The sequence below is a fragment of the Rhynchophorus ferrugineus genome, unplaced genomic scaffold (assembly GCF_030347505.1).
Source record: "Rhynchophorus ferrugineus isolate W39M unplaced genomic scaffold, kcgeb_rfMv2 rfM2, whole genome shotgun sequence".
Taxonomy (NCBI): Eukaryota; Metazoa; Arthropoda; class Insecta; order Coleoptera; family Curculionidae; genus Rhynchophorus; species Rhynchophorus ferrugineus.
Genome location: NW_027472581.1, coordinates 14,666,398 through 14,679,496, shown reverse-complemented (window position 1 = coordinate 14,679,496; position 13,099 = coordinate 14,666,398). Strand labels below are relative to the sequence as shown.

Below are 13,099 nucleotides of genomic sequence, written 5' to 3'. Positions count from 1 at the left end.
ATTGTAAATAACAATGTACATTAATATAGATTACGTTAATTAGAGCCATTTAGGAATTCTATTTTTCAATATTATTAATTAATATAATAGAGTAAAAGGAACATTTTGATATATATATACATATAATATATATATATATATATATATATATATATATATATATATATATATATATATATATATATTACATTTAAATTAAAAACATTTAAATACAAAAGTACATTTAAAAAATAAAAATATGATTTTCCAGTAAACCGGTTTTTCTGACAGACCAATGAGTTTTTTGTCGTCAAATTAGTAGATCTAAAACATATCGATATTTTTTTTTGAATATCGATACTTTTTAACTAGCGGTGGGAACTATAGACTGAAAACTACTACTAAAATATACTACTTTTTCTGTGGACTGTTTCAGTGGACTGTTTTCAGTCGCTCTTTTCTTATACTTTCTGCGACTGATTTTTAATGTTTTTTTTGTGTTTAAGTTTCTTTCGTTCTAACTACGACTTTAAGGAATATATGTTGATTTTATGCTTCTACATAGTGTATATAATAAATATATGGTTTTATGTTTTGTTTGTAGTATGATTGTAAATAGGAATGTACATTAGTAAAGAGCCATTTAGTAACTCTATTTTTCAATATTATTTATTAATATAATAGAGTAGAAAGAATAACATCTTGATTGATATATAGTAAAATAATTTTGACTGCATTTATGTTATCTTGGCAACTATTAGGCTTCCTTTTTCATTAGCTCCATCTTTATTCAAGCCTTTTGAATGATAAATCTTCTTTCCCAGAAGGTTCGACGAATAATAAGTTAAAAATATTCGTGATTGACAATAAATAATATTATTACTTTATTTAAAGTTCGTGTGATACTTAAATAGTTGATAAAGATTGATTGAGAAAATATGCTAAAACACTAGGTCATTACGCCACCCCCCTTTACAATCAACTTTAGTATATAAAATATAAAAATAATTTTACATCCCCCAAAATGAAACTGTTCTCTTTCCTTTTCTTTACCAAAGAAAGTTATTTTATGGCACAGTTGAAAGAAAAAGATATTCGTAAGCGCATGAGTGAAATGAAATAGAAATAAACCGATTGCTTCTATTTTATCATATAATTGTTACATTCTAAATGTTAAAGTAGGATGAAACTTATTTGGGATCATTATTTCATTCTTTCTTTCACACTTGCCAATTTAAAATTATTTCAAAAGAATCTCCCTCTTTCAATTATCTCCCTTTCTCTCACTCGGTTTGTTATCAAAAATAGAAAAGCAGTCGAAGCGTGCATTCGATTGAATAGTAATTACTATTGTCAGTCGACTACTTTTTTATCTATAGACTAATTCGACCGTTTTACGTTTAACGACTATTTTGACTGTTTCCAGTCTACAGTTCTCAACGCTATTTTTCATAAATCGATATAATTCACAAATAACCGACTCCTTTTATGAGCTTCAAGACAATAATTATAAATTTATTTTATCGATATCGATTTTTTTTCAATACTTTTAAAATTAAATTATTTTTTTATGTTTACATTCTGTTTCAGAAACTGCTTATTTTATTGTTGTAGTAGGGATGCTGACATATATTGATATGCTTATATCGATTTTGTATATCGATAATTTTGACGGATCATTTTGGTCGATATTTCTCGATATTGTTTTGGAAAAATATTGTTTTTAATAATTTTAAATGGAATATTGAGCTTTGAATTTCTAATACACGCCTGTGCTTCTACGGTGTAACGGTTAGGGCGTTCAGTTCACATGTGAAAGTCGCGGGTTCGATTCCCGGCGGGAACTAAAAAACAGGCCGGGTTCGAAAACTTTTTGTTGCTCTAGTTTGGTTAGAACATTTCTCAAATCTCTTAGGCCAGGAGCGGACCTCGGAGCCTGAAGCGTTCCTTATTTTCAATTATTGTTTCTTTATTCCTATTTTTCCTCATACAGACTACACCTATACTTGGCCTACCCATTGCAATAATTAATAAGATAACTGCGTGAATTATTGAGTAAATATTTAACACTAAAAAGAGAAAAATAAAATATTTTAGACAAAAAAATTGATCCGACTTTAAAAAAATAAATAAACGACTCACTAAAAGGTAAAAAATTATAAAACTTTGATTTTTAACACCAAAAAAAGTTTTAAAATAAAATATTATATGTACATAAACATCGTTGTAATAACTAAATAAATATTGTCCAAAATCATATTTAACCTATCTACTACACGTATTTTATATTCCACAATATAGTAGGTTTTTGTTTATTTTTATTTGGTTATTAAAAGGATTATAATGTTTATATATTATTTTTAAAAAAATTGTGTTAAAAATTTAAGGTTGATTATTTTTTACCTTTTAGTGAGCTCCTTATTTATTTTTTGAAGTCTGTTCAATTTTATTTCTTATAAATATTTTGTAGTAATGGCATAATTGATAATGTAACGATCTATGTTGAAAATGTACGGTCTTTGACGGCTGTACACTCAGAATGGCAAGCTTTTAGATAAATTCTCGTAAGCCAAGATATTTTCCCGCAATTTTCACATTTCCAAATCCCCAAATTCCAATAGTTAAAAGTTAACTTTTTTCTTGTCTTGAATATTTGTTCGATTTGACTGGATTTCAATTGACTTAATTCAAGTAAATACGAAAATAGTTTCTACAACCAAAACTAGTCCTAAAAGGACGATATATTTCTCTATAATTCAGAGAATTTTATTTCAATTGAAATATATATGTTTTTATATTTTTATCTTTTGTAAACCTTTGAAACAACTTATCGAATGTTAAAAAATTAATCTTTATATATAAAGCCAATTCAATACTTTTATGAATACATTCGAAAATTGTGAAAATCCGTAGAGAGACAAGAAAAAACTAGACTATAAATATTACGTAATAGCAATGTTTTATATAATTGAATACATTTATTCTCATTTCATATTCAAGACATCCATTCAGGCTATTAAATTATCTGTTCTACTTAAAATTTGGCATTTGTAGATCAGTTAAAATAATATGCATTGAAATAGTCTAAAATATCGATAATAAATATTAGTTCTAATCTGAAAATAGAACCAATAAGAGTCGTCAAAAAATAAAAGTGCATGCCGTATCAATTACCACCGATTTTCGAATCTGCCAATGGATTGGATCTAGAGCAATTTATTATTTATGAATCATGTTGAGCCCACGGATTTTTCGAGATATTGACATGCGGTATAAAACGATCAATGATGAAATATAACATCGGTTGCTAAATTAATTGATATCTGAATCATATAGCGACCGAGAAAAAGAAATCTCAAATGTTGTTCAAACGATATAAAATTATGAAAGTCTGTTTATTTTTAGTCCGTTGATGTTTAAGGTTCGTCCATCGATCGATGGACGAACCTTAGGAATAGTTTGTCGATGCCTAATCTAATAAATCTTATATCATGTGCATAATACATAAGATTATATTAATATACTTGGTAAAACTATGTCATATGAAAATACTAGGTGTTCTGGTATAAAATATTTGATTTACTTTTTCTTGAATTTGAATTTGAATTTGAATGGCAGATATTAAATTTATAATATTTTATTAATGTAACAGCTGATTGACAATAGTGTATGGTAAATTCATAAGTTTCTAAAAATGTTTTATTGGCATCGGCAACAGATCTCTCAAGTAAAAAAAAATATGAATTCATATTGCCGGCTTGGTTGGCGTAGTGGCAATTAGAACAGGACGAATCCCGCTAGGTCACGGTTATAAGTTTCTGATTGTTTAATATTTGTGATAGTCCTAGGGAAGAGTGTAAAATCCGACAAAGAAAATGATCTCAGTCGCGCCAGTAACCAAGCTGGGTAAGACCGGATATTTTCTGGGATGATTTCTAAGTTGGTCACTTGCCAAGTCGATAGGCTTCATGCCGAGGACCGTGTTAAACTATAGGTCCAGTCCAGGCAAACCCTCGTTGGTAAAAAAAGACTTTAAAACACAAATATTCTGGCACATTAAAAAATTAGCTAGGGATATAATTTTAAAAATCTGCTGTTTGGAAATATAACTCTAGATATTGGTTCTGTCTATATATTAATTGGATTAGTGAAAACTTTGGAGTGAAATTTGATAGGGTTAATGATTATAAGGCGGAAACATTTTTATGTAACATTTTCATCAAGCATTTTTATGTAATATAACTTATAAAATAGTAAATTTAAATAAAATGAAATGCGCCCAAATGAAGTAACCAGAAATAGCTGTCAAATCGGCGATACAACATATATAAACAAATATTTTAGACTCTATTTTATGTAAAATACTGCGCAGAGTAGTTCTAGATCGGAAAAGAAATCCTTACGTCTTATTTTTGAAAAATTTTCTATAGTATTAAAACGGAAACGTGTTGTTTAAGGTTTTGTGTAATTTTCTGTTATTTCCGTGATGTTGGAACTAGTTAAAGAATGTTGTTGCATGGCAAGTTTGGATAAAAAACTTATAAGAATAGTATGATCATATGAAGTTGTATTTTATATTTTTGTAGGGTCAATTTTATCATTGTAAACTTGGTAATTGTGGTATTTGTATTATATTCTAACCATTTTCAGGTTTCATTAGTAATGCATTTCATAGCAAAGCACCAACCGAATATTGGATGTAATAAATAAATTAATTTATGTATCAAAAGTTTCAGTGAATAAGTATATACAAATGTGAAAATTTTTTTTTAGGCGATTTTGGTTTTATTGGCCTCACGTGGGACACAAGCCAAAGTAAAAAGCAGTAGATTAACGAAAGCTATAATAGTCCAATAGACAAATAGTCCCGACCTGTAAGGGCGATATTCTAGAATAAAATATTAACTTGAAATAAATTAATTTATTGACAACAAAAAAAAAATAACAATAAAATATGACAGCTGCTGTTTCAAGGGTCAAGAAACTGTGAAAAAATCTATCTATTTGCATTATTATATGTTAATATAATTTTACAGAGGTATAGTTTTTTATTAATCATATATTTTCTAGTCTTATATTGAAAATATTGTGAAAACTTCTATTTTTAAATTCTCTTTAGTCTATTCGCGAGAGAAACATGATTTACTTAATAATAGGACCATCTTTTAAAAATGACGACTATTTCCTGTTCTCAGATCTCAAAAGAATGCTTGCTGGGAAGAAATTTTCGTCGAATGAAGAGGTGTTCGCCGAAACTGATGCCTATTTTGAAGCAGATCGTACGACAAATCGTACTACAAAAATGGTATCGAGAAGTTGGAGGATAGCTATAATCAGTGTATCACACTTGAAGGGAATTATGTTGAATAAAAAAAAACTAATTGTGCCAAAAAATGTGTTTTACTATGGTAGGACGGGGACTTTTCAATTGACCTGTTAGTTCAGAGTTTAAGGGCACCATAGGCGGACTGAAGCCTACTAGAATTTGAGTAATAGCCTACAGTTCAGGTTGTATGGTTCCCAAAAACAGATTGAAGTAGTTCTGTCTCTCTGACGTAGAACGTTAGAACATGGGTACACCAAAAAATGGGGAAGCTTGCCATGTAGGTTCCATGGATATTTGGGTAAAGTTAGCGCAACATAAAAGATTATCGAAAGCAAACAGGCGGAGAAATGTGTAAATATACTAAAAATAACTTTACTATAGCTGAAAGCTGTCCAAACAGAACAACAATCACGTACATCCGTACTTTATTGTGATCCCCAAGAGGGAAATGTTATATAGCGCGGTTAATACAGCACTAGATGTTCTGAGAAATCGGTGTGTTGTCTGGTGTCTGGTTAGATGATTGAGGGTAATATGATTAAAAAAGATAACTTACAAAAAATATAAGTTTTTGTTTTAAATAAGCCTTTCATAACTTATACATTATACATACGCATTCATACGTATAAATGTATTGACAATATAAAAGTAAGAATCATCCAAGATTCATTCACAGCTTTTATGTCCTTCATATGTTCTTAATTTTAATTTTATATTGCTTTAGACGGTTAGATGGAGTCATGTTACATTGTTATAATACTGAACAATAGTCGAATCATTTTCTTGTTAAATAACGTTAAATAATAAATTATGCCGTCATCGTTCTCTTTATAGTGTAGACTGGAGGAACTGGTTTCTGCTTCTAACGATTTACAAAACGATTTAAATTGTTGAATTAACCAAAGGCAATGAATAATTTAAACCAATTGTCATATCATTTTTAAATATTTCATTTTCGACAATTATAAGCCCGATACAACATATTATTATAAATTACATCACTTATTGTTTTATTTATATGTTTTTTGTTGTTTTAAAATACTTTTCTTCGTGCAATGAACTTTTCTATTGCCCATAATTGGTTATGTCTATTCGAGCTCGATTGCTCTGTTTTGATATTATCATTTTATTGATTATTCTCCATGAGGCCAATATATTGACAAAACAAATTGTTTTAACTAGAATCATTTATAATGTGTTTTACATACATTAACTACTAAATAGTGAAATCGGTTTAAAATGTTATATTTATAAATTATTATATTTCCTTCAATATGATTTAATATGTAGATAAGAAAAATGAAAGAAGAGAATGCTTACCTTTTATTTTAAAATCATAAATTACATTTTTTAGTTCTATTATACATTGTATACATTCAATATATATTATAGATTCTTTTTTACTATAGAAATTAGTAGATAATTTGAATTCTGATAAGAAACATGTTGATATTTTTTCAGTTCCTTGTTTCTACCATTTTTGGCATGAGATGAATAAAACCGTTTAAATACTGTAGTGGAGATGATGCATAACTTACTGATTACCGTTAAACGCTTTTGGTGGTAACTCCCAACCTAGATGTTTGATAGTTGTTAAAAATTAGGCTTTCGCCTCAAGATACATTTATAATATTGAAGATTGATCTGATTGATTTTGAATATTGAGCTCAATTTAGTTAAGTAGTTAGTTATAAGAACTATATTTTTAGCCGTCATGTGAAGATCACTCAAATAGACTATCGACTATTTGGAGTTGATTGAACTGCCAGCTAACAATATGACTCCTAGTAAATTTTCTCAGTTTGTGGACACGCATAGACTGTTTTGGGTAATTAAAAAATACACAAAATGATTTTGAATGACCATAAATTGAAATTGAATGAAATAGCAGATACTCTAAAGATATCAACTGAATGTGTACACCATATTATTCACCAATATTTGGGTAGGAGAAAGCTCTGTGCAAAGTAGGTGCCGTGCTAGCTCACTTTTGACCAAATACAACGACGAGTTGATGATTCGATGCAGTGTTTGAAGATGATCAAGCGTTAGTCATCAGAGTGGACTGCCCAAAGCGTGGGAAAACGCAACAGTCGGCTGGCAAGGTTGTGGCGTCTGTATTTTGGAATGCGCATGGAATAATTTTCATTGACTACCTTGAAAAAGGAAGGACGATCGACAGCGTTTATTACGTAGCGTTATTGGACCGCTTGGGCGCCGAAATCGCCGAAAAACGGCCGCATTTGAACAAAAAGAAGGTACTGCTTCACGAAGGCAATGCACCATGTCACAAGTCAGTGAAAACGATGGAAAAAATCCATGAATTGGGCTTCGATTGCTTCCTCATCCACCGTATTCTTCAGATCTGGGCCCTAGTGACTAATTCCAGTTTTCAGACCCCAAAAAAATGCTCGCTGGGAAGAAATTTTCGTCGAATGAAGAGGTTATCGCCGAAACTGAGGTCTATTTTGAAAATGGTATCGTAAGTTGGAGGGTTGCTACAATCGGTGTATCACCCTTGAAGGGAATTATGTTGAATAAAAAAAACTAATTTTGCCATAAAAAAAAATGTGTTTTACTATGGTAGGCCGGGGCTTTTCAATTGACCTGTTATATATATTCTAAATTTTAAAAAGTTTCATTTATTTTATTTCATCTTCATTAATTCTCTGATTTGTAATTTTTTCCAATTAAAACAAAAAAAAAATATTTTCCATGATTTTTTATAATACATAACTTTCTTTCTTTCAATCTTTCTGGCAACCTAGCGATATTATGTCTGAAGAATGATATTGCCTTTTGAGACTATGTATCAGCGTGGTGCATCTATCTGAGCAGATACAGAATCAGGAGGAGCTATGTCTGCTATGTACACTGGGCGGATCAGAACATTGTATTTCAGCTGCAACACCCTTCACAACTTTTACAGCGCCTGAACGAATGTAGTCATACAAAACGATAACTGTACGTCTGTTACTCATTATTGCTAGATATTTTGTGGCAATATGATGTACATTTTATTGTACACTTTTGTAAGTACACTAATAGTTTAATACGGTTTTAGTAGCTTGTAATACACTATACATGACATTTTCGACAATATGCACAGCAATACTTTGTGGTCATGAATATTCCTTTTCGACTAACTCATGTCTTTTTGTAGTTGTCATAATAGATGCGCTGAAAGTGCAATCTGATGTGTTTCATAGTTTGCGTCGGTACACTGGTTAACTCAATAATATTATTTTGACTATATAATAATAATATGAAATTGTTATTTATATAGAAAAATATCAAAATAATCTAATTTAACATTTAAGTTAGGTTGTTTAACAGTTGTTTACTTCGTTATTTCGCAATTCCCCGATATATATGGCTGATTAACATTCATACAAGCCCCTAACATGAGATGAAAGTTTGTTATAATTATTATATTTACAAAACTAGTGAATTTACTATTTGTTTATCATTATTAACATTATTTAGATACACTGAAAATCTAATTTAGATCAAAAGGATCTATCCTCACTATATAACTATTTTCAATTTCATAACAACGCGCAGTAAGCGATCCGGTAATAAAGATCCGAAAAATAACAAATAAGATGATTATTTTCAAGGTTATTAATCGATTATAGTATATTTAATAATAAAATTAGGTACAATAAAATATCATTATGCTAAAAAAGCTGTACATCTGTTGTTTGTACTATTTTATTTAATAATTTTTACGTATTATATAAAATATATATGTATAATCTTCTAATAATATATTTTAAGAAAAGTGTAATATCAAAATAATGAAAAAATATATTAAGTGAACATTAAAATAAAGTATATATGTATAATTTTCCAATAAATATATTTTAAGAAATGTGTAATATTAAAATAATTAAAAACTATGTTAAGTGAACATTAAATTTAAATCGAATATAAAAATATTAAAGATATTTATAAATTGTGCGAAAAACACACACTGTGCTACAGATATTTAAAGTTTCATGCAGAAAATGTTTCTTTTGCTGCCTAGTTTAGAAGTAAATTTGAATTTTAAAGTTTGTTGTGAGTGTTATCATTGCGTGAGATCTTGAACAGCGAACACAAAGCCATGAAAACACGATAAAATACAGCTCTATAGCTAAAATTTACAGTATCGATTGGTAACTATCTGATTGAAATGTAATACGGTGTAATAAATATGTCTATTAGCTAACCTAACATTAAAATCAATGTACACAATAATTGTTTTCAAACATCATTTTTGTTTTTCTTAAAAATCCGCGTAAAATGTTTTCTGTTTCTATCAGAATTTGGATTACACACAACAAGGTCACATTTGAAGCAATAATAGTGAAGTACGTAAACTAGAACTTTTACTCTTGTCTGATTTGATTAATGGACATATATGGCTTTAGAGAAATAGTTAGAACAAGATATTTTATACAGGCGACCACTTACTGAAGTGATCTAATATATATTATGTATATACCAATTATCGTAAGAAATACTTATTTGCTACTGAGCAGATTGCTGAACTTCTAATCAATCCATAGCAAAATGGGTAAAAACGTCCAATCAATCCATAGCAGGCGTTTCAGGAGGTGTCTTTTCAATTAACACGCTGCTCTTGGTACCACAATGAACTGAAATGAATATTCATTAACGAATAGCTCCACTGTTGACAATATGTTGCAATCTTTCTGTTCTCTGAAAATAGTGAATTACTGTCTTTTAAATCGCTCTTTATGATCTTAATCCATGTCTTTTTGGAGCTGCTTGATTCCTCTATAACCCGTTGAATATTTTACGTTCAAAGGGCCAGTTTTACTATAGATATAGTCAATTTTTTCACCTTTTACTTAACAAACAAGTCATTGTAATTTCCAAAAGCTTCAAGTAGATATCAGACTGTAACAGTATTCAAGAGATAGAAGGCTTGGTGAAATAAGCTCTCGAAAGGGTAACTTTTGTAACATTTGATATCTTTCACATTAGATCCCACTTTCCTCTTCTGTAGTAGTTATAACAAGTATTTCAATTCCTGCATTTGTTCTAATCGAATGCAATTGACATTTACAATAAGAGACGACCTGTCAATTGTCAACACTTTTCCATAATTCTGTCCATACTTTCTATACTATATTTCTATACTTGATAACACTAAAATTGATTACAAGTATTATAACAGGCCAATGGAAGAGTGGCTTACCATAGTAAAACACTTTTTTGGAAAAATTAGTTCAACATAATTCCCTTCAAGGGTGATATACTGATTATAGCGACCCTCCGACTTTTTGATACCATTTTTGTAGTACGATTTCTCCTTTGGTTCAAAATAGGCCTGAGTTTCGGAGATCACCTCTTCATTCGACCAAAAGTTCTTCCTAGCGAGCATAGTTTTGAGATCTGGGAGGAGGAAACAGTCGTTGGGCGCCATATCTGGAGGATATGGTGGAAGAATGCGGTCGTTTTTCGGCGATTTCGTCTTTCAAACGGTCCAATAACGCTATGTTATAGTCGCTGTTATCCTGATCCTTCCTTTTTCAAGGTAGTCAATGAAAATTATTTTCGTCGGTAACAACCTCTTTTGGGCGTCCACTGCATTCACCGTCTTCGGTGCTCATTTCACTAAGTCTAAACTTAGCATACCAATCCTTGATGGTTAATTTTCCTGAAGCAGTATCCGGAAACTCGAAATCAAGCAAAGTTCTTGCTTCAACAGTATTTTTTTCCTTCAAAAAGCAATATTTTGTAAACACGTGAAATTCCTTTTTATCCATTTTCTTCACAATAACAATAGTTGCTTCACTCAAAAAGCTATAATTCACAAACAAATGATCCGACAGCTGTCAATTTTATACACGCATCTTTGAAGGGTTAGGGCTAACTAAAAAACATATAAATTTATTTCTAGTAGCGCCATTTATGTGTCAGGCTGAGGACTTTTCAATTGACCAAATACTGGTGTAATATTTTGTAGTATTTTATTGTATAATGGAATATTCTAATTAACATTATTTAGATTTATAAATATACAGGATATTATGTTATAGTATATTATAAAATAATGGTATTGTTTAGATTTTATTGAGTTTTAGGATATTAGTGCGTTCAAAAATAATACGTAAATGTCATAACGTTAATTATAAATTCCTGTTCTCACTCCCAAATAATAATATTATTATTGAAGTTTTTATATCTTTTGCATAAAGCTATTTATCTTAAGAGGCAGATACAATTCAAGACAAGGAAAATGATCCCAGTCACGCCAGTAACCAGGCTGGGTAAGACCGGATGATTTCTAAAGTTGTTGACGACCGTGGCTCGGAGACCACGTTAAACTTTAGGCCCAGTCCAGATAAACCCATAGTTGGTAAAAGGAGCCTTTAAAATATATTTTAAAAAATTATTGGACAATTATTATTAATATCACTTAGATACATTGACACAAATTTTTTTTAGGAATATTTTAAATTTGAATGAAAGCACTATTTAAGTATATACATATTTTTTCTAATATTAGATCTGTTAAGGATTGTGACATTATTTTTATTATTTATTATGTTGCTTTTATTTTTGATTACAAGATTTTGTATTATAATATATTCATAGGTAAAATGTTTTAATCACTTTTTTTGAATCTGAATAACCACATTATTTAAATACACAAATAAATAATTTATCTAGTAGTAGATTCCTTAGATAATATAATATTCATAAATGAAATGTTTTCTTCTATTGTTTTGTGTTAAAATCATGTAATTTCACGTATATTGCAATTGTTTCAATAGCCAATTAGAACAATTTTCAGTGACGCATTCGCGATCGAACATACCCTAATGAAATCTATTCATTCGCTGATAAGCATCTAGGCCAAACGGTGGATGGAAAGGACGCAAAATAGTTTTGCTACGATTATTGATTTTCAGATTTTATGTTTTTAAGTTCAATGTCATTCGCTCGGTCCGGTTTTCTATACAAAACACAATAAAAAACATATTGCCTTTTCCTGCAAGGGTGTTTTCTATTACCCAGGGGAGAATTATTGGCAAATTTTGTTGTTGCCATGACAATAAATATAACACGAAGGCAAATCCTTATTGGGCTTATGTTATTTTTTATATTTTAATTACTCACCTTCGAGTTTCTGAAAGGCCAGTGCACCTCCCATCGTGTAAATCATCAGGATAATGCTGAGGAAGCAGTGGGTGAACCATTTCCGGCTGAGGTCCTTGATTTTGTTGTACAGCCAGTAGGCACATTTCTCGCCGACACCCAGGCCGCTTCTGGCCGTGTTTACGGTGAAATCTTTCAAGTCATTGATCTGATCGAACACGTACATGTACTGTCTCTTGCCGAAATAATCTTCATGACGGTCCGCGGGGGTAACGGCGCGAACGCCCGGTATAACGAGAGTGGTGGGTCTCTGTTGCGGCGTGTGGATCACTAACGTCGGCCTCGCGAAGCCGACCTTTTTTTCCGTCGATCCTTTCTCCTCCTTCCTGGTGGATCCGGTGGAGGTATTGTCGCTGTCCATGGCGCTAACGCACTGCGGCTTGGTTGGCTCGGGCTAGACGCCGTGCCATTGCCGACTGACGGAGATGCGGGTTTCTTCGGAATATTATCTGTGTACACGCGTTCAGTTCTTATAGATGATCTCACTTCGTATAAATAGGCGCGCGTTTGATAGGTTTACTTGTGTCGTTCTTTATACCTTGTTGAGTTACTTTTCTGGGGAACCGTTAGTCTTCTTGGTGAGACTAGTCTCATCGAATGTGCTTGTTGTTCACTGAA

General features: G+C 30.8%; 1 protein-coding gene across 1 annotated transcript in view; it reads right to left on the bottom strand.

Annotated features, from left to right (window-relative positions):
* Positions 1–12,893, bottom strand: part of LOC143191005 (TWiK family of potassium channels protein 18) — a 58,916-nt gene extending 46,023 nt beyond the window's left edge. The window contains exon 1 of the mRNA XM_076395636.1: positions 12,443–12,893. Coding sequence (XP_076251751.1) covers positions 12,443–12,842 — 400 coding nt within the window. The 5' untranslated portion in view covers positions 12,843–12,893. The remainder of the gene's footprint in view (positions 1–12,442) is intronic.
* Positions 12,894–13,099: the final 206 nt, after the last annotated feature.